The 23,618-nt window shown below is 40.0% G+C and overlaps 1 protein-coding gene across 6 annotated transcripts in view; it reads right to left on the bottom strand.

Annotated features, from left to right (window-relative positions):
- Positions 1-23,618, bottom strand: part of LOC129178015 (contactin-4-like) — a 139,353-nt gene that overhangs the window by 95,687 nt on the left and 20,048 nt on the right. For 4 of the 6 annotated variants that reach the window (XM_054769718.1, XM_054769661.1, XM_054769645.1 and 1 more), the window contains exon 2: positions 16,974-17,117. The exons of 1 other annotated variant lie outside the window; for it this stretch is intronic. In XM_054769718.1, the coding sequence (XP_054625693.1) occupies positions 16,974-17,028 (55 nt within the window). In that variant the 5' untranslated portion in view covers positions 17,029-17,117. Of the gene's footprint in view, positions 1-16,973; positions 17,118-23,618 lie in introns of those variants that run through there. One more of the 6 variants, XM_054769699.1, reaches the window with a different exon arrangement.

Raw genomic sequence — 23,618 nt, forward strand, 5'->3', positions numbered from 1 at the left:
TTTATCCAGAAAAACAACTCTGAGAGGTTGGAGATGTTTGACAAAGGGCCTTGTGTGCTGATTGTTCACCTCCAACAGGATAAGCCTCTTGGAAAGTTACACAGGATAAAAGGCTGCTGGCTGTGATCTTTGTTAGAGGACACCTGTCTGTCCAAGTAGCACTTAGAGAGGATGGATTAGCAGCATTATGTCTGTGAATAATATTGCCAACAATAATTTTAATCATTAAGTCACCAACATTAACAATATACATCAAACTCAAGGAAAAACATTTTGCATTTAATACAAATAACAAGAAGACACAATTATGAAGCTATATCTCAAAATCTAGAATTAATTAATTATCTCGTATACTTCAGAACTACTACTAATCGTTTAAATATGTATTTCGTAAAACACTATTACTATGATAGTCCATCATAACGACAAAAAAAGTTCAGGAAACGGATCTCCTTCTTCTTTTTGTTTATGGCGGGTTGCAACCGCCACCTACTGTACCAGAATATAAACGTGTTGTGCACATGCAGCGTGACAACCTGGTAGTCACAATCTTCCATTATAGAAAACACACGAAGAAATGGATTTGGTAGTTCATCCACCGTCTAAAAAAAATATTGTGGTACTAAAGAGATAAACAAACCAATACACTGTAGATATTTGGGAACACCTCTAAATTTCAGCAAAGACAGTTCAGAACTGTTTGTTTATAGCGTCATGCCAACTTTAGCACCATGCCAATAGTGAATAAGTGTCAGAATAATGAGAAAGGATTGTGCTCTAGGGCTGTTCCTGAAGGCTCGGTTCACACTGACGCAAACTCTATGAAACTCATTTGTTGCTCTCACGGGATGCGATAGAGAGAGTCAGAATAATCTCCTGGCTTGCCGACCTGTATTCAAACATTGAGAATCTACCTGCTGAACCACACAGATCAGTCTGAAATTGACAGGCTAAAAAGACTGTAGGAAGATTTCGTTTTGGCTTCCAGGTAGTTGGTTTTACATTCACCATTGGCACATACTGGAAATACATCTGACAAGTAACAAGAGTTGACAAATTGTCACCTATTTGAAGATCTAAGATGGAGCAAAGCTGGAATCTTACAGCTCCACCAGCCTTGAGCACCTCGAGGCACAGAAAGCAAAATGATGAAAAAGCACTCTATCAGGGTACTGCACAAATCCAAAATCCTGACTCAAAGTTCTGCACACACTGCTGCAGGACAGATATGGAGGTCATTATGAAAGGGTCTTTAAAGAAAATAGGTCGCCTCCATTCTTATCTGTCACCTGCTGCCAGATGGTGATAATATGCAGTCATTTCAGAACAACTCTCAAACCAACCAAAACTCAGTTTGCTAGAGGAGGTGGAAGGAAGGGAGGCGAGCTGTTTTGGAGGCTGAAATAAAAACTCATCTCAAATTCAATACTAGCTGACAGCAAATGAATACCTCCAGCTTACCTCAGCATGAATAAACAGGCATGTAGGGGATGTATCGCCTGTGTGAGAGGTCCCAAATCCATTCATTTCAGCTCAAGGTTTCATGCATCAAACAAAAAAATCTTGCTTTTAGAAGCATCTTTTCCCTCTGTCCTGGCTGATAACGGACACCTATGGGATCTCTCACATTCAAAGACTACAAATATTATTTCAAGGATTAGGTTGTTTCTGACAAAATATAGGTTCAATCTCATGCCATCCAGATATATTAAACGTTTTAGGAAGTTATATTACACAAAAAAAGACAAAGCCCAAGAGAACGATTTTTCCAAAAAGCGATGCTGGGGTGACTTGGCCACGGAGTCGTCTCCATTTCCTTATACCGCATGAGAAATAGGACCAATATTCTCAAGTAATATCCAAGTATGTTACACCATGTTAGCGCAAATCAAAACTAGTGCTTATGAAATGCAATAATATCCCTTGTATGAAGGGCGTCCAATACCATATTCACTGGGGACACTGAATGCAGGACTAGCAAATGAAAGCCATTTTTTAAATGTAATTATTACTACTGACCCCGCACATAAAGCGAAACATATTGCTTCGGTAAAACCACTTGTCATCTAATTTAAGTAACTTCAGAAACTGAAGAAAAGGGTGGTCGAATCATTTTTTCCATGACTGTACTTAAAGCCAGCGCTCTCAAAAACTGAATATGGAAGCAATCTCGTGGCTATAACAACTCCAATAACGTGTTACTGCTTTGGCCTCGTCAGAGTTGGTTGCTAGAGGTGAGTTTATAGTTATATATTCCGAAGTTATCTGTGTTTGCACTTAGATGGTTTTCTTTCTTGTAGATGTAACAATTCACTGCCGGATGATGCCGCTTTCAGTGCGCTAACATGTTAGACGTGTTTGCTTCAGCATACCCAATATCTGTGGAACAATGTCGACCATATAGTATATGGTATATCGGTAGGCAGATATTTTCGGACATCCCTAATTTTTACCATTCTATCATTACTGTGAGTTTTGAATTATTACCATATGCTATACTTTCATATATTTTTTACGGCACCTTGGGAGTTTGCACCTTCAGTTTTATTGGACCTGTTACAATGACAATAAAGAAATAAAATCATTTTATAAATTTTGTATTCAATAATGCAAAGCAACCTTCAGATGTTTAAAGTATTCCTGAAAAAAGGACCTAAGCACATACAGCATATGTGCAAATATAGAATCGAACACAGGTCTTCCCAATCTCATGCTAACCACTAGACCACCGTGCGGCCCCAAAAATGATAATATATTGATTTAAATTAAACTACTATGTTAAGGACTCTATTGCATGACTTTTAGGAAGGAGTTAAGACAGGCTCTGAGTGGTCAGGAGGTGCTTCCAGATGCCTGGACAACTACAGCTAATGTGATCAGGGAGACAGGTAGGCGAGTACTTGGTGTGTCATCTGGAAGGAAAGTAGACAAGGACACTTGGTGGTGGAATGAGGAGGTACAGGAGTGTATACAGAGAAAGAGGTTAGCTAAGAAGAAGTGGGACACTGAGAGGACTGAGGAGAGTAGACAGGAGTACAGGGAGATGCAGCGTAAGGTGAAAGTAGAGGTAGCAAAGGCCAAACAAGGGGCTTATGATGACTTGTATGCTAGGTTGGATAGTAAGGAGGGAGAGACTGATCTATACAGAAAATGAGAGAGAACAAAGAAGAGAAGAGGTGACTTTTGTGGACCAGGAAGTAGCAAAGATTAGTCAGGATGAAGTGAGGAGGGCATTGAAGAGGATGAAGAGTGGAAAGGCCGTCGGTCCTGATGATATACCTGTAGAGGTTTGGAAGTGTCTAGGAGAGGTGGCAGTAGAGTTTCTGACTGGGTTGTTCAACAGGATCTTAGATCATGAAAAGATGCCTGAGGAATGGAGGAGAAGTGTGCTGGTGCCCATTTCTAAGAACAAGGGAGATGTGCAGAACTGTGGCAACTACAGAGGAATAAAGCTGATGAGACCTACAATGAAGTTATGGGAAAGAGTAGTTGAAGCTAGACTAAGGGCAGAAGTGAGCATTTGTGAGCAGCAGTATGGATCCATGCCAAAAAAAAGAGTACTACAGATGCAGTATTTGCTTTGAGGATGTTGATAGAGAAATACAGAGAAGGCCAGACGGAGCTGCATTGTGTTTTTGTAGATCTGGAGAAAGCTTATGACACGGTGCCCAAGGAGGAACTGTGGTATTGTATGAGGAAGTCTGGAGTGGCAGAGAAGTATGTTAGAGCGGTGCAGGACATGTATGAGGACTGTAAGACAGTGGTGAGGTGTGCTGTAGGTGTGACAGAGGAGTCCAAGGTGGAGGTGGGACTGCATCAGGGATTAGCTCTGAGCTCCTTCTTGTTCGCTATGGTGATGGACAGACTGAAAGACGAGGTTAGACAGGAATCTCGATGGACTATGATGCTTGCAGATGACATTGTGATCTGCAGTGAGAGCAGGGAACAGGTGGAGGAGAAGCTAGAGAGGTGGAGGTTTGCCCTGGAAAGGAGAGGAATGAAGGTTAGACACACATGTGTGTGAATGAGAGGGACCCAAGTGGAAGAGTGAGGTTACAGGGAGAAGAGATCAAGAAGGTGGAGGATTTTAAGTACTTAGGGTCAACAGTCCAGAGCAATGGAGAGTGTGGAAAAGAGGTGAAGAAGCGTGTACCGGCAGGATGGTACGGGTGGAGAAAAGTGTCAGGTGTGATGTGTGATAGAAGAGTTTCAGCTAAAATGAAAGGAAAGGTGTACAAAACTGTGGTGAGACCAGCAATGTTGTTTGGTCTAGAGACAGTGTCAATGAGGAAAAGACAGGAGATGAAGATGCTGAGGTTCTCTCTTGGAGTGACCAGGAAGGATAGGATCAGGAATGAGTACATCAGAGGGACAGCACATGTTAGAGGATTTAGAGATAAAGTCAGAGAGGCCAGACTGAGATGGTTTGGACATGTCCAGAGGAGAGATAGGGAATATATAGGTTGAAGGATGCTGAGTTTGGAACTGCCAGGCAGGAAGCCTAGAGGAAGACCAAAGAGGAGGTTAATGGATGTAGTGAAAGAGGACATGAAGGTAGTTGGTGTGAGAGAAGAGGATGCAGAAGACAGGGTTAGATGGAGGCAATTGATTCGATGTGGTGACCCCTGAAGGGAAAAGCCAAAAGGAAAAGAAGAAAGAAGAAGTTAAGGACTTTATTATTATGAGCTGTATTGACTTAATCCATCCATCCATTTTCTTCTGCTTATCCGGGTCTGGGTTGCGGTGGCAGCAGTCTCAGTAGGGAAGACCAGACTTCCCGGTCTCCAGCCACCTCTTCCAATTCCACTGGGAGGACACCAAGGGGTTCCAAGGCCAGCTGTGAGACATAATTCCTCCAGCGTGTCCAAGGTCTGCCCCAGGGCCTTCTCCCGGCTAGGCATGCCCAGAACACCTCACGAGAGAGGTGTCGGGGAGGCATCCGGACTCGAAGCCCGAGCCACCTCAGCTGGCTCCTCTCGATGTAAAGAAGAAGAGAACCTTTCTGAGCCTCTCCCAGATGACTAAGCTCCTCACCCTATCTCTTAGGTTGAGTCCAGCCACACTACGGAGGAAACTCATTTCAGCCGCTTGTATCAGCAATCTCATTCTTTCGGTCACGACCCAAAGCTCATGACCATAGGTGAGGGTTGGAACATAGATTGAGAGCTTTGCCTTACGACTCAGCTCTCTCTTCACCACGACGGCACAGTACAGTTACAAGAAGATCTGGGTTCAAATAGCATCTCTGTGTGCATGTGCCCCCCAGCCGTGCGTGGGTTTTCTGCGGGTACTCCAGTTTCCTCCACATTCCAAAAACATGCAATATGGTTAATTGGTGACTCTACATTGTCCATATAGGTATGAATGTGAGTGTGAATGCTTGTTTGTCTATATGTGTTCTGTGATTGGCCGGCGACCAGTCCAGGGTGGACCCCGCCTCTCGCCCAAAGTCAGCTCGGATAGGCTCCAGCATACTCGCGACGCTAATGAGGAGAAGCGGCATAAAAGATGGATGGATGGATAACTATTTAGAAAACTTGATTTGCTATCTGTTTTTTTGTGGATTAATTTTGATTAAAGTTTGATTAACGTAATTTTTTAACTCATGTCCATTTAAAAGTAAATGGTAATAGTTATGCCAATTAAGAACATTTTATTAGTTTGATCAACTTAATTTTTAAGAGCGATAAAATTGTCATATGTCAAGTTATTAAGGAGCCCATGCAAGTTAAAATTCCTCTTGACGGAACAGAAAAAGACAATTCTTCCAAATCAATTTAGATTGTCCGTTGAACGTAAAGGAAGACACTTGGCAAAAACGGACTGCATTGGAGAGTTCCAAGATGAAAACCACTGCTGAACAAAAAGAGCATTAAGGCTCATTTCAATTTTGCCAGAAAGACCTTGATAAATTCCCAAGACCTTTGAGAAAATATTGTGGTCTGATGTGAAAAAGGTTGAATATTTTGGAAGTTGTGTGTCTCAGTACATCTAGCATAAAAGTAACGCCGCATTTTAGAAAAAGAACATCATACCAACAGTAAAATATTGTGGTGGTAGTGGGGCTGTTTTGCTGCTTCAGGACCTGGAAGACTTGCTGTGATAGATGGAACAATGAATTCTGCTGTCTACCAAAAATATTGAAGGAGAATGTCCAGCCATCTGTTTGTGACCTCAAGCTGAAACCAACTTGGGTTCTGCAGCAGGACAATGATCCAAAACACACCAGCAAGTCCACCTCTGAATGGCTGAAGAAAAACAAAATGAAGACTTTGGAAAAGTCCTGACCTGACCTGACCGATTGAGATGCTGTGGCATGACCTTTAAAAAGGCAGTTAATGCTAGAAAACCCTACAATGTGGCTGAATTACAAAAATTCCGCAAAGATCAGTGGGCCAAAATTCCTCCACAGTGCTGTAAGAGATTAATTGAAAGTTATCCCAAACGCTTGATTGTAGTTGTTGCTGCTAAGGTGGGCCCAACCAGTTATTAGGTTTAGGGGGCAATCACTTTTTCACAGAGGGCCATGCAGCTTTTGTATTTTTTCTCCCTTAATAATAAGAAGTTTAATTTGCTATCTATCTGTTTGTCTGCCTGTCTATCTATCTAAAAACTGCATTTTGTGTTTAGTCGACTAATATTTAAGTTTGTTTGATGAACTGAAACATTTAAGTGTGACAAACATGCAAAAAAAAGAAATGAAGAGGGCAAACACGCTATATGTGTGTGTGTGTGGGTGTGTGTGTGTGTGTGTGTATGTATGTATAGGTGTGTGTGTGCGTATGTATAGGTGTGTGTGTGTGCGTGTGCGTGTGTGTATAGTGATGTGAAAAATTGATTTTTTTTTTTGCATGATTCAGCTCATCAAACAAATTTAAATATTAGTCAATAACAACACAACTGAATAAAAAAAAATCAGTTTTTAAATGAAGACTTGCTGTCTTCATGTAAGTGAAATGTACGATGATGTGAAAAACTGTCGAAACGTAACTAATCAAAAGGTTGAGAACACTCCAATTTCTCTGGAGGAAAAACCTACATTTTTAAGTGTTAAGATGGTCTGTCTCTCTTTCATTATTAATTCCCTTTTTTTCTTGCCATTTTTGGAGCAACAAATTACTTTCTCCAGTACAATACTGTTCAACTTATGTTCACGAGGGTATAGTACCACAGTGTGTGTTCCGAACACTGTTTTTATGCAGACAGAGGACGTAGTAAGTATTCCAGAGCTTGGAACACCTGTAGGTGTTCAGCAGCAGCAGTAGCAGCAGCTCCAATAAGTATTGTCCTGAGGCACACAGCGCGGCATTAACACGCTGCGGGGAGCGTGTGGCGAAGCTAGTTGCCGGTGTGGTGTGGCAAGGTTGCGTAACAATGGTAATAATTAATAATAATAATAATAATAATAATAATAATAATAATAATAATAATAATAATAATAATAATAATAATAACAATGTCACTGTAGCTTGGTTAATATGCATGTCACATTGTATGTAAATAGAGCATTGTTGGTGCTTTATTGAGTTTTTTTTAGAAGGCTTCATCGGCGGAATGAAAAGTGTTTCCCATTATGTGCATTCTTAGCTTTGTCTTTTTAGCTGCTTTTATATCTTTACAATGCACAGAAAAGACAAAGACATGTTTTTATGTCGCACATAAGGATTGTGGATGAAGGGGGAAAAAAATTGCAGTTTTCCTGAAATGGTTGTTTGTAATAAATTGCTTACTCAAAATGTTTTTTGTCTCACTCCCATTTCTTCTTTTTGCATTTGAAGCTCTAGTTAGAACCTCCTTAAAATCCAATAGTCCAAAATGTAAATTCTTGCAATTTTTCAACTGGTCTGAAGATTTTGATCGTGAGTATACATATATTAGGGCTTTAAAAAAAACACACATTAACAGCAATAATTAATGCATTTCATGTATTATATTTAGGGCTTTCAAAAACAGCACGTTAACGGTGGTAACTAATATATTTAATTAATTACGTTATGTTTTGTAGCATAATTAACGCACACACATTATGGCAAGCCAGGGCTCTCTATTATGATGATAGACGGCGGCATAGTGTAGCTCCCCACAGTCACACAGTGTCTGACGCTCTTTTGTAACTTCATTCTTACCTGAACACATCAACAGCAGTGCAATATACATGTACTGTATGTTTCTCCAACTCCACACAAACACGTCTTTAGTCCATTCATGGCAACAACACTTCCTCATTGTAATGAGACAGACTGCAAGATGCGTTCATGGACACTCCGAACATCACAACAGCGTCTTTATTATGCGTGTTTAGGTGGTCTAAATAAACAGAAATGCAATGAAAATCAATAGGTAGATATTCTTATCATTCACTTTGTAACTCTTAATGTGGAAGTACAATTTGCTGAATTTAAGTGTGCTCGGAAATCCCAGAAAATTCACTCAAAACATCTGAATTCAACTTAAATGACGTGGTGTCTTTGAATGCAACTCCTCGTTGCTCATAACAACACAGTTGAAGTCTGATTCAAATATTCTGCTATCAAAGAAACCAGTGTTCGGTAAATAGATTTTCAGACGTGTGTACATCTCTTAACTTGATTTAAATTGAAACTTAATTTGGCGCTGTTAATACATACAAATATATATATAATCCTGCCTTGTCATTTTTCTTTCTTTCAATAAAATACAGTAACAATAGGCATATTTCAGACATTATAATGGTAATAGTTAAACTTATTTTGAACATGCATACAAGTTACATTGGAATACATCACATAGTACACATAGTATGTAGCACTGTTCTACATGTCGAAAAAGGAGTAGGAAGAAGCAAAGCTTATTTAATCCTACCCCCCCATCCGTTTCACATCAATTGCAATACAATTGCTCACTTCCTGTATTCCAAATGTACTCTTTGCTAGTATGTTTTGATCAAGGACACTAGACTTAAACAGGACTGCCGACTCAGCTGCAAATGAATGGAACAGAGTGTAATACGCTACGGAGCAGAAAGTCCGCCATGATGCTGAGCAAGAGAGGTGGGCGGGGCTAGGCGGACAATAGTGTACAATGTATTCAAAGTTATACGTACACATAAAATAGATGAATGGTATTTAGTGAATGCAAGAAATTTATTTATGTACCGTAATTTCCGGTGTATAAGCCGCTACTTTGTTCTTAAACTTTGCACCCTGCGGCATATACAGCGCTGCAGCTAATTTATGACTATGTTCTAATCTCATGACATACTTCAGAACTACTACTAATCATTTGAATGCTGTGCCGCTTGTGAGTCAGTGAGGAAACGGCAGCTCTTTCTTTGGCAGGAGCCAATCACAAGCAAGTGAACTCACAACGAGCTTGTCAACTCATTGGAAATCGCAGGAGGTCATTACTCAATATAACAATCTGACTTAGTGTTATCTTGGATAAAAGGCTAAAATCATCACACAACAACTTAACACTCAAAAGGTAAACCTTAGAAATATAAAGACAAGTACCAATACACGTTTAAAATAAAAAAACAGCATTTATTTCGACTTCATCCCTTAGCGCATTATTCCCAGCAGAGTATTTAATTGGCCAATGGCTACTTAGCCGCCCGGCAGCCATGTGCAGCTCATGAGCTCCCTGGTGGCTCAGGGAACTCATCAGCTCCCTCTGGTGGTCTGACATCCATGGCTGCATGGCAGTGTTGCCAACTTGGCGACTTTGTGGCTAAATTTGGCGACATTCCCAACCCTCTTAGTGATATATTTTCTCAAAAGTGACTAGCAACAAATGGCAATTTTTCTGGCATCGTCAGAGAGATTTCTCGTATTTGGGGACATAAATACTGATCTGCAGTTTCTGCTCTCAGGGTGCACACAAGATGTCCATCCCGCCCCCAAAGCAGTCACAAGCCGTCAGTGCACTTTCAGCTCAGTGAAGCTCCACGCATCTATGAAGCAAAGCATCGGCTCCAAAATGTGCTGCTTGTAGACTGTCATGGCAAGCGGACTCGCTGCCGCCAGCACACAGGGTTCAAACTCATTAAACTCCTAAACTTTGTATAGAAACAACCCCACAAATGTTGCTCAGATTGAAGATAGAATGTCCGCTAATCTCCTGGTTTAAAATAGAAACTGCATACCATCATGTTTGTCTCTACAGCTTGTTAAATTCAGCTACAGTAAGTTGTGTGTCGCATTTTTGCAACGTTGGCCCTTAAAGGGTTAAAATGATTTTATTTTGATGAAATGATCAAGTTTATTTGTAGTTCAAAACGTAATTAATGTGTGTTATATTTCTGAGGTATACCTTATGAGTGTTAAGTTGCTGTGTAATGATTTTAGCCTTTTATCTAAGATGACAGCATAATGACCTCCTGCGATTTCCAATGGGTTGACAAGCTTGTTGTGAGTTTTCTCATAGCTCATGATTGGCTCCTGTCAAATAAAAAGCTGCCAAGCCCTCACAGACTCGTACGCGCCACAGTATGTTTTTGTGACGTGGACATTTGCGGCTTATAGTACGGTGCGGCTTATATGTGTACAAATCAGTTTTTCCTTTCTAAATTTAGTGGGTGCGGCTTAAACACCGGTGCGTCTTATACACCGGAAATTACAGAATATCAATGTGTAAAAATCAATAATACTGCAGAAATATGGCCTACATGTAGATGTCAATAAAAACCTGAACAGCAGTATGAAAAAAATGTGTTCCTTCTTTATTTGACTTTTTCCCTTCCTAACAGTGTTACCAACGCTTAACATTCAACATACAAAATAATAAAACTTATATTATAAGGATAATTAACTGGAAGTATTTACATGATGCAACATTTATTTCAGTAATGGCATTGTTAATACATTTGATAGACTATAATTTAAATCATCATTATCACTGACTTGTCATTAATTCAACTATTCACGCAGAGAAACAAATTAGCTTTAAGCTATATTGTGTGGGAGCCCTAGACAATGAACACTTTGATGCTTGTCGACTATCCTGTTTCTTTACAACAACCAGCGTTACAGTATAAATCGACAACATTTTTATGACACATACCTGTTGTTTTTGGGGAACTTGAAAAATGACAAATCTGGTCGTTTGGACCGTCTATTAGAGCAATTAATGGCTGAGCAGTGTGCCGAGGACATGTTTAAAATGCAAGTTTCTGGATTCTGCTAACCATCATGGCGGCCACACCCATGCAGGGCAAAATACGGAAGTGGATGCTGAGTCGGCGGTCCTGTTTTAACACTAGTGTCCTTGGTTTTGATAGTAGTCAGATTTAGAAATCCTAAATTACCAAAAATCTAAAAAATTAATAAAAGTGTAGAATTACTACAACTTCTGATTGGACATTTAACACAGTGGCAGTTGTTGAACTCAAAAATAACTGAAAACAACTGAAAATAACTGCCACAAGTCACCAGCGAGTGATGCTGGGAACACTGAGTGCAGGTAGGATTGCAAGGATTATAGTGTGCATAAAGCACTTAATGTGCCGTTCCAATCCTGCCTGGCGCGCTGACACTTTCATATTATGTGTATTAGCATTCACAGTAGTGATAACATAGCTCACTTCTGGCTGCCCTCTTCCCACGAGATAGCTTTTCTGTAAACGAGAAATATCGTCATGTTTTAATCTTGTGTCAGAGGATCTTGAAACGCTCCTAATATTTAGACTTTTAAGTGGCGCATGCGCACTTTCATGCGATTTCTGGTTTATAAATCTCACCTTGAGTACAAATGTGCGTACACAACTCCGCCTCATGTCTCTTCCCTCTTCACGCCACTACTTCACCATATAAGACCAATGCAAAGTGAATCATGAATTGACGTCCATATTTAAAGACACACGATTGCATTGTTCATTCTGGTGATAAGAAGACAACGACGAAGAAGCGGAATTTCACGGAAATGGAAATGGAAAAGTTAACAAATTACAAATAACAAATTTGTTCGGTGGTCTAGTGGTTAGCACGTTGGCCAACACAGTAGCAGCTTGGAGATCGGGAAGACCTGGGTTCGATTCTCCCCTGGGCATTTCTGTGTGGAGTTTGCATGTTCTCCCCGTGTGCGCGTGGGTTTTCTCCGGGTACTCCGGCTTCCTCCCACATTCCAAAAACATGCAGGTGAGGTTAATTGGTGATTCTAAATTGTCCATAGGTATGAATGTGAGTGTGAATGGTTGTTTGTCTATATGTGCCCTGCGATTGGCTGGCGACCAGTCCAGGGTGTACCTCGCCTGTCGCCCGAAGTCAGCTGGGATAGGCTCCAGCATGCCCCCGCGACCCTAATGAGGAAGAAGCGGTATAGAAAATGGATGGATGGATGGATGCATGTTTTTTATATTTTTATTTAATTAATGCCACATTTTAGATGAAAATAAGCTTAGTAAAAGCATTACTTTAAAGGTGGATGCAAAGAGGCAGCTGTCCATGTATAAATTACCCGTAATTTCCGTTGTATAAACCGCACTGGTGTAAATCGCACCTACTAAATTTAGATGAAAAAACAGATTTGTTCTTATATAAGATGGACCGGTGTATAAACTGCACATATCTACATCATAAATTGGCATATTCTGACACGCACAAGTGCGTGAGGACCAGTCAGCTCTTTATTTGACAGGAGCCAATCATGAGCTATGTATAAACTCACGACGAGCTTGTCAACCCATTGGAAATTGCAGGAGATCATTACTCAATATAACAGTCTGACCCACGGTGTCATCTTACAAAGAACATTAAACTTATCACACAGCAACTACACTCAAACATTATACCTCAGAAATATAGAAATATAGATATTCAGTGCACAGAAAGATGTTATAAAGAAAAATTTTTCAAACTTTTCATATAAAAGAACACATTATTAATGGGATGAAATTAACCTGTCTCACGATGGTCTAATCACAGCTCACGTTCCCTATTAGTGGGTGAACAATCCAACGCTTGGGGAATCCGTTTCAGAATTAAACAGCGTCCTAATTCCGTTAAAATGTTGGCTCTCTCTCTTTCGGTTAGCTGTTTCCTTCAATCACAGTAGTCCTACGAGAAGCAGCCATGTTTCCTTGTCTTGACAACCAAATCCATTGCCATCCATCAATCCATCTTCTATGTCACTTATCCTGAGATCCATTGCCTTAACTTGAAAGTGGTATCATATCCATTTCTTCATGTGTTTTGTAATGATAGAAGCTTGTCACTACCCGGTAGTTTCCGTAGCCGTATGATAATTAGGGTTGCAGGGGTTTGCTGGAACCTATCCCAGCTGACTGGTCCAACTTCACATTAATACTGGCAAAAAGTACAAAAGACATGAAGAAAAAATCGGAGGCCAGCGGCACAGGCACCGCACACTTGTGCTCAATAAATTCTGAACGGGCTACACTGGTACTTTAGTTCCGTTTTGTATTTGTGTTATAGCATCCTCAAAAATCAAAACATTTAAAAGTGAGACTGAAGTTTATGCATTTGTTTTAAATAAAAGTAACGTTAATACATTTTTACACTTTCAAAAGTATATTTAAAACATTTGGGATTTTAAAAGAATTTTAGACATTTTAAGGCCTTAATTTATATTGATTATTATATTTATTGTTCTGTCATGCTTTTATGTTTTTATTTTGTATTATTTATTTATTAATACACTGATTATATATATAATAATTATATAATAATATAATTATATAATAATATTACATGCAATACAGGAAGTGAATAATATGTACTGCACAAGATGTGGAATGGATGGGGGGTAGGATTAAATAGGCTTTGCTTCTTCCTACCCCTTTTGGCCATGCGGAACTGTGAAATGATTCATAAGATGTATTCCATCGTAACCTGCACGCATGTTCAAATAAAATTAAACCAAACCAAACCAAACCAAACCAAACCTAAATTCTAATTATTTGATTTCAGACTTTTTAAGACCCCATGCATGCCCTGATTGAAAATGGACAGTGTATGTGAGACAGAAAAAGAAAATTTGTGATAAGGTGAATACATTTGCTGTTCTGATCTATAGTGACACCGTCACTCAAGACTGCCAAGATGAAAAGAAAACATGTATTGGGCTATCAATTTTAATTTTGCTTACAAAACGGTTTTGTGCTCAGCATGCATAGAGCAAATGACAGATGAGAATGCAGTTTGATAACACCCATAAAGCAATACAGTGTAATTAGCTGTAATTTCTTTGTAAACTATTGCGAGAACAATACTGTTGTCATTTGAAGACTGGTTCAGGAGGTGCCGTGCTGTGCATGTTAACCTTCACTGTATGGGTCAAAATGCATCTGCCAGGCCACCCTGCTCCCTGACATACACAAACACACATCCAGCAAGCGCCCCTAGGGAGAAGTGAATTGGGAGATATCTGGTTAACTCTTGCTGAACTTCCTATCGGAACGACTTCCCCTGTGGCTCACCTGCTCTCTCACATAACCAATTTCCTGGTGGATAACCTCACACAAAACAGATACCTAGTACTATGACACTGTGCTTTCTGTAACCGGTATTGTGCTCATGAATGCTAAAATGCTGTTTATGTCTTCCTCAGAGGATTTCAGGGTCTCAGTTTGTTCTACTATCATGGTGTGACTGGCAGTATGAGGAAACCGCCATTACCAATTGCCCGATGTTCTATTATACAGTTGTCCCTCGTTTATCACGGTGAATTGGTGCCAGACCAGACCGCGATAAGTGAATTTCCATGACGAAGGATTCAATATTAATAAATAATAATAATAAATAATGAATTGAATATTTGCGTAGTTAGAGCATAGAACCTATTTATGACTTTCTAAATGCAGTTCTTTACCATTATTTTACCCTGTAGACATGAAATAACCCCTATAGTCAACATTACACTCCTATTATTCCTTGTTTACACCACATTGTGCAACACTTATACAAAGGCTACGGGATCACTGCAGGGACACAAGAGACGACCGCCACTTTAAGCATTAGCATGCTACTGAGCTAACTAGTTAGCCTCCACTTTATTTATTCTAAACTTAAGATAGGGTTTCAAATAAAGTGGAGAAGAAGGACAAAGTAAGAAGCAAAAAACTTCCACCACACAACTGGAGTTTTAAAAAAATGTCTGTCCACAAAAACACATTCATCAGCTGTCACTCACATTTTGGCCAATCAGAACCTTGAAAAAGCGACAACGGCCGACTTGGTTGAGCATTATAATGCAACTGTTCATCAGTATAGTGAGATATTAGATGCACATATAATGATTGTACTTTAAATCAGCGCACATTTACACAGAGACCAAAAAACATCAAATCTTATTTTCAATAATCTACCACTGCACAAAATGTAAAAAACCCGTAAGTCAATATCTTCATGTTCTGTTGTTAAATGAGATTTAAAAACATGTGATAATATCAAACCTTCCTTATTACACAAAAAGCTCAGTTTTACCCATCCATCCATCCATTTTCTATACCGCTTCATCCTCATTAGGGTCGCGGGGGCATGCTGGAGCCTATCCCAGCTGACTTCGGGCGACAGGCGGGGTACCCCCTGGACTGGTCGCCAGCCAATCGCAGGGCACATATAGACAAACAACCATTCACACTCACATTCATACCTACGGGCAATTTAGAGTCTACCCGTCCATACATAAACGCTGAAGCCAGGGTTTTCCAAAAGTTTTCCAAAAGCTCAGGTTTTTTTTTTTTCTATGTGTGGTTAAGAGGCCAAAATGCATGGAAAAATATGCTTTTAGAAAAGTATTTTTGTGGACATGGCCTTAATAAGAAGCAAAATAAATCCGATTTTTCCTCAATGAGCCATTGAATATTTCCATGAGAGTATGGAAGTATGACTGAAGTATGATTGTAGTAGCAGTCAGTTCTAAACAGCAGCTACACACGTAAATACTAAATTCCACCTGAGATTGAATAACTTCAATTTATAGGGCAAAATTAAAAGCAACAGAATAACATTCTAATGGGCAGTCCTTTATATTAAAATCTTGACTTTTCTTTTTTATAGTGCTTCCATACAAGATCATCATGAGTAGTTCCACTTGTGAGTGACTCTGAGTAATTCTGCTGAGAGAGAAATCCAACAGTGCAGATCTATGCAAAATTGTCATGGTGTCATCCTGAATTTCTTTGCTGTGCCAAACAGATCAGGAAAATTTTACACATTTATGAAGCTTGGTCTGCGATTGACTGGCGACCAAGTCCAGGTTGTATACCTCGCCTCTCAGCCAAAGTCAGCTGTCAGATGTGACTCGGCTGTTCTTTCACGACACATCATCTGATGTGTCTTCGATTTCAAGATAAGTGTTGCTAATTGCTAAGTTGGTGTGTAGGTGTGGACATGCAGCACAAATACACGCTGTGATAGAGTAAGACACACATATGCTAATTATTTTACATCACAGCTGCTGGGGAAGGAATGGGTAATCTGGAGCACGACAACATGAAAGATTACTCGCTCTTTAATACACCATGCTCACAACTACAAAGTCCTAATTCATCTCGCTCTCATCCTCAAACTCCGATATTAGGAGAACTCACATGTAAGAACCCCGAACATTTTGTAAGAGAGAGGCAAATTAGGTCTCATTAAAAGCAGGATCAATGGAAGGATTTCTGTACTACGGCCCGTGCAATCTCAATCTGGGTAACAATTGAAATGCCCTTTAAATTGAATGACCGAAAGCTCAACTGCAAGAGAGGGAGGATGTACTTTCAGAGATTGAAATCTTGGTATTTTTTCCAGCTATGACTGAAAGAATGTTGCAAGGCTGCCTGAAGATGCCACTGAAAAGACAGTGTCATAGACCTGAAATTGGGAGGATTGCTCAAAAGCCTCTGGGTGCCATAAAACCTACTTTTATTTTTAATTGTCATCTCTTGTGCAGCCCAAAGAGCTGTCATCACAATCTATAAATAACAATTCTTAGTCGATATGCTAACAATATGAAGGGAAAAAATGACTCATTTGGGAGGCTAACAGTACCTGTCAGACAGTCCAGCAATGATAGCAGCAAAGTGACTTTCCACAGCAACTCCATTTTAACGGTCTCAGGTTGATGTGGGCTCACATCCAGTCCTAAATGTGGGGAATTCTGTAGTTGTCCTTTCCAGCTCCTATACTTGTCCTCTGTTGAAGTAGAAGAAAAGGAGGGAGCGGCATGAGAAGTTCATCCAAACTTAGGATGGAGTTTGACTATAGTTCCTTGAACGAATATTGCGAAAAGTTTACTAGTTTTATAAACTAAGTAAGTAGTGCCTTAAATATTATTCAATCATGATTTTTGATGCAGGAAAATAAAGACAATCTGTTGTTTTTTTCTAACACCACAATAGTGTTTTTTGCACTTAAACATGAAGAAATAATACTCATATTTCCCAGTGTCATTACTGAGCAGAATAACACTGGATGAATTGAAGTGTAATACAGCAAAGTCAAAAAATGATGTAGGCCTTAGCTGATGTCATGATGTCTTCTTTAGAGAACAAACTAAATGAGAATGAATGAACACCACCTTTGTTGGTTGCAACCAACTAGTGCACCAATTATTTTACATTATGCCCAATCCTAAATGATCATAATTGACAAAAGAAGAAAAGAAAGTGCAAAAAATGTCGGACAATGCACTGAAATCAATTATCAACAGATTATAATAATGAAAAACTACTATGTGTTGTGCCAAAACAAACAATTTTTTTTTCAAAACAAAGACTTTACAAAAAGAGAATCGAGGCTCAAGTGTGCTTAATGTTACATAGCTGGGATCATATCTGCAAAAAAAAAAAAGAAAAGGATTTCAAGCTTGTACTGAAACTTGCTGAGACATAACAAAAGAGGACGGCTGTCAGACACATGGAATGAAGCACAAACTGCAGCGATTACATATCTCCACCATAAATCGCTGACTATGTGCAGCACAAAACTATTGCCCGTTTCTTGGAAGAGTGACATATCCAACATTAGTCTAAAAACAAAGTTTTCATATGAAAATGAGGCACATTCTTGCCGTCGCTGATATAACATGGGTATATTTATTTGTCAAACGCAGCCCAAACATCTTGACAGTTATGATCATTTCTGATAAAGCAACACATTAATTATTTGTGTGTGACAGGCTGGTGGTAAACTGAGAAAAGAATAAATGAACTGAGGAAATTAGCTAAACTGACTCTCCTTGCTACATTGAACTGAGTGATGGCACAGTTTCACACAATCAGTGCGTAGAAATAATAATATTGTTCTGGAAAGTCTATCATGAAGCAAGCAGTAAAAAAAACACAGTCAACTGAAATATTACACTTTCGTATCTTAGACAAGCAGAAGGGAGCATACTGATTCAAATGTGAATGCATCAGCTGCATTCACATACAATACTCTCCCACATAAATCTCATTATGGAGATTGGCTTTACAGTGTCATCTTAGTTCTAACACATCCTGCGGTTATTAGGATGCCAATGTCATGAGCAAATGTTAGCTTTTAATAATAAAACACAGAAGCTTCAAATCACTTTTTATGCTCCTGGATATTTTTGGAGAGCTTCTCCTTCGAGGGGGAATAATTGCAAGAGGTTTGCTGAATTCATTATTCCACATATTGTAATAAGAGAGAAAGCTTTGAAATTCAACAAAACCTTGCACTGCACCTTCATACTTTGTAGACTTATAATTTATTTGTGATTATGATAAATTATAAAGCTTGTCCCTACTGCACACCAATATGCTTGCAATATGCTTTGCTTTGCATTAACAAAAAACTGAACAACTACTTGCGTTGGTCGATCTGCAATACACTGAACATGGTTTGAAGGCAACATGATAAACCACTGCTTGTAAAATATTGAGACATGCAATACAAAAATCTGTTCACTTTTAACTGCAATCTCTTGATCTCCGTTACTCAGCAGGCCGGTCGACACTAGACATCAGACGTGGGGTTAGTTTGTGGATAAAAGACACCTTTTGATCCAAAGTAGCTCAGCACACAGAATAGAGCAGTGGCGGTTGGGGGTAGGGCCATCGGGTGCTGCAGTGTCCACAGGATCATCTTTCATAAAAATTTTAAAGGAAAACTTTTTTTTTGAAATTCTGCCCATCATCCACAATCCTTATGTGAGACATGAAAGCACATCTTTCCCTTGTCCCCTTGTCTGTGCATTCTAGATATTGAAAAACTGCTAGCAGGAGGCAGCTAATAATGCACGTTAAGAGGTTTCACCTATTCTGCCTATAACCCTCTAAACATGTTGCGACAATGTAGTAACAGGTACATTCATTATAACATGTAATACTTGGAGTATTTTGGTCATTTTCAGCATTATGGGAACTTCTTTCCTGGGTGCATTGATTTCACAGACTCCATTGCAATGAACGCTACTTCCATCAACAACAGCTGCATAGAGAGCACGTTTTGTGTCTGCTATTACTAATCATGGCAGACTACATGAGTGTCGTCGACAACAACGACTACTTTTGGATAAATGAGGAACCTCATTTCCTTCTCTTCTTCTTCCTTCTCTTTTACATATATATACCTGAATATACAAAGGATAAGCAACAGGTTTTAGAAGCTGAGCGGATAAGAAGAAAAGATTAAATGTCAGCACAGACGAGGTCCAAGAAAATCATGACTGTTTCAGATTGTTCCATCTCTCTACAAACTGGATAACTGAGCAGTACCATTGCTCACTGGGTCTTTTTATTTATCAAGGTCATAGATATATCAGTAACAGTCAACGGTCAACTTCGGTCCGTCATTTTTACGACGTCCGTGTGAAATATAAACAGCTATTTACAATGACAATGACCAGCATGACTTGGTGGTATAATGTGCCGCTTGCCAAGTAGCTCCTTTCAACAGAAATCTAGTGTTTCTGCTGAACTGAGTAGCACACAGTGTTACTTACCATTGATGGAAAGGCTTCATGTATCTGGCGAGGAGAGCTGTCCGCCAAGAGACTGCATCACAACGAACAAATAATTGTTAACGCTAACAAACCTTGCAGTGGTAAAAACTATTTTCCACCTACCCAAAATCAACTGGAAGAGACAGCCCAGGTAGCTGGACCAGACGAACAATTGTCCATTGAGTACGTCACCATGATATTGATTCTGATACATGGAGCACATAGTGCTTGATATCACAGCAATATACACAGTTGATCAAGCAGTGTCACTACCCCAGAAAAGTAGTTCCTCTGTGGTAGCTCCAACAATAGCAGTGTCTCTATACAGTCCTCCCTTGTTCATTGGGGTTAATTGGTTCCAGACCTGACCCCGATAAGGAAATTTAAGCAAAGTAGGATTCAGTATTAATAAATTCAATATATTTGTAGTTAGCGCATAGAAAACCCGTTCATGACCTTCTAAATACGTTTTTATCACTAAAAGAGCCCTGTCGACATGAAATAACAACCCTATAGTCACCATTACACTGCGATTATTCTTTGTTTACACCACATTGCACATGCGACAGGATCACTACAGGGACGTAAGAGACGGCCGGCGCTAGCATAGCTAGCTACCAAGCTAACTAGCCTCTCCAACTTACTAATTCTAAACTCAAGACAGTGTTTCAAACGGAGGAGGACAGAAGGACAAAGAAAGAAACTCACCACTTCCACACGGAATGGGAGCAGAATTTATTTTCACTCGATCATGTCGGACATGACATGGCTGACTACATGCAGTGTTAAGCTAATGTAATATAAAGTCATGTCTCATCAATGTAACATTACTAAGGCCCTGTCACCAGAATATTACATATCATTTGTCTTTCAGTATATGTGACTAATAATAGGCCATAGTCAACCACAAAACAGAGGCCATTTATCAGTTAATTAATTTTCGAAAAACCGCAATAGAGTGAGGGAGCGATGTTCGAATCACGATGTAGGGAGGGACAACAGTAGCTCGGTTACTATGTATGTCACGTTATGTAAATAGAGCATTGTTGCCGTTGTTTTGGAGTTGTTTTAGAATGCTTTATTGGCAAACTAGATGACTCCCCATTACGGACATGTTTAGTTAAAAACTGCTAGCACAAGGCGGCTATCTAGAAGAGTGATTCTCAACTGGTGGGTCCCAACCCAAAAGCGAGTCACGGAGCCGTTTTCACTGGGTCGCCGGTAGGCCTGTCACAAAAATCAATAATTTGATTAATCGATAATAAAAAAAAACAACAAAGTCAGTCATTTTGCTGGCGTCGATAAATTGACAGGTGTATGCGTGTTCTCTCTTTACCACACAGACTGGATGACAGGAGGGTTCACTCTGCACATTGGTGAAGTTAGTTTCATGTTGGACTTCGGATATTTGGCTCCGTAGCAACAGAGGTAGTTCCCCCTCAATGTCACAGCGGCATGTCCTCACAAACACTAACCAGCCCTCTCCTGAACTAAGCATGTCGATGCGGCGAACCGAATACATCGGTTAAGTCTGCGAAAAAACTTTGATACTCTTACTAGCCACCGACCGTCTGCCTAGTATAAGCTTGCTGGGTTAGCTTGGTTTAGCGGGCCACGCTAATGCGGCCGAGTGTGTGTGAGCGTGTGTGTGCGTGTGTGTGTGTGAGTGTGTGTGTGCGCCACTCAGGCTGTATGAGTTGAACTTTAGTACTTGTTAATGTAACACAGCGTTTTAGGTTGACCTCTGACTTGGTGCAAGTTGTGTGTGAAATTGCGCCAACAGCCAAGGCATCAAGAGGCACTCGATAGCTATCTACCTTTTCTGCTTCCTGCTTCCTGCTTCCTACTTCTGTAGAGTGCAAACATCTCTTTGCTTGCTTCTGCTTGCTTCTGTTGCTTACTACTTTTTTTTCACTTTGAAATAATTCTACTTTTTCCCCAAGTCTTGGAGATGATTGAAGTTATTTTCTTTTCAGTGAAGCAATACTTTTTGAATAATTTTTTTTCATTTTTTCAACATATTTGGCGAGCCGGCGACTACAACTCTCTCAACATACCAGGAGGAGTAATCTCCTTGTGAAAGCTGTCGGATGTATCAGCAAGGCATTTGTGTGCTACAAACATGGATTTTTGCCTTCGAAACCGAAAAAGGACTCCATGAAATGTTCCCAGTGGAAGTCCAGGGGTAAGATGTCCGCATTTACCTCCAAAGGAGGAAAGGGTGAAAAAAATGTTGTGTGCAACCTAAACAATACTGTGTCTTTTTTGCGACTCTGTAAAGACACTTATAATAGACTTGGTGCTAAGCTAAAGCCAAGTCGAAATGTTGGTATCTAGAGATTCATCACACAAAATAAAGCTAACAAACAGATTTTTACCACTGTCAGAGCCAAATGTGACTGTTTATAACAAACGGAGAAAAAACTATCACCACAAAGTCATCACAAAACGTCAGACAGACAGAAAAACTGTGCCAGGTGTCAAGGTCAAAGACACTCTGGTGCTTGGAGACAGAGCCATGTCTAACTTAAACATAAACAAAATAGGGACTTCCAGATATCTAACTACCACTGTCTCTGACATCACAAAATTGATACCCAAGGAACTGGGAATCTCATGTGGGTACAGTGGATGTCAGAAAGCAACAGTCTGAAACCTTAAAAAAGACTTTAATGAACTATTTGAGAGTCTTGATGAAGTGGCAATACCAATGTTTATCAGTGGACCTCTACCAAACATCAACAGGAGGATGAACAAATTCAGCCAGCTGCTTCATTTAAACTCATGGCTGTCCAAAAGTCTGTGAGTGCAGAGTATTCTAGATTCATTGGACCAGATCCTATGCTGCCACCGAGAGATGAGAAGAAGAGCGAGAGAGGAACTCCTGCCTCACCACCCAAGGACCCAGCAAAGGATTAAGCCACAGCAACCACAGTCGCTCCTCCAGAATCCAGACCTCCAGTTTCAGATGCAGCAGCTTCTCCCTCACTTTCACCACATGCCTCACCACAGGTCTGGGACCCATGTGCTGCATCTACACCTTCCGGAGCTGCTTCACTACTGTTCCTGTCTCCACCATCACCCATGAGATTTCCTGACCGTCTTGAAAGCTTGGTGAAATCAGGGATTAAAATGCTTCCCCTCATTCCAGACACGGAGAATCAAGGATTCCATCCTCAGAAACAAAACGGGCCTCTCTCCCTCCTCAGCCCATTCCATCAACCAAAGCTCCCCCAGCTTGGCCCCCACCATCGGCTCTCGTAGCTGTTATTCCCAGCAGCGTCAATGCTGTTGTGTAGGACACTAAGGGCCTCTGCATTGCTAAACCTCAAATCAACCAAGAGCACAGGGAGGGAGTGTTCTCGTAACAACTATTGTCAGTCCACATGGATTAGTTAAGAGATACACAGACTGTCTGATCTAAGTAATCTAATCCACATCAATTGCAAGAACACAACCCCCAGTTCAACTGCATATTCAGGGGCGATATACTCACCCAAAAATTGTTATTTGGGCTTTTTTCTTCTTTTAAGTATGTGTCATTTAAATGGTGTTAAAACACACTTCCATACTTGATATTACAATTTATAAACCACCACAGATTTGTTGGATTGATGATTTTACTGAATTATTTTCAGTTGTGTGCACTGATTTTGACTGGTCATTACAGGTGACTTGAATGTGCATGTGGATGTAGCCATGGGCAGGCATGATAAAAGGAACCC

The sequence above is a fragment of the Dunckerocampus dactyliophorus genome, chromosome 1 (genome assembly GCF_027744805.1).
Source record: "Dunckerocampus dactyliophorus isolate RoL2022-P2 chromosome 1, RoL_Ddac_1.1, whole genome shotgun sequence".
Classification (NCBI taxonomy): Eukaryota; Metazoa; Chordata; class Actinopteri; order Syngnathiformes; family Syngnathidae; genus Dunckerocampus; species Dunckerocampus dactyliophorus.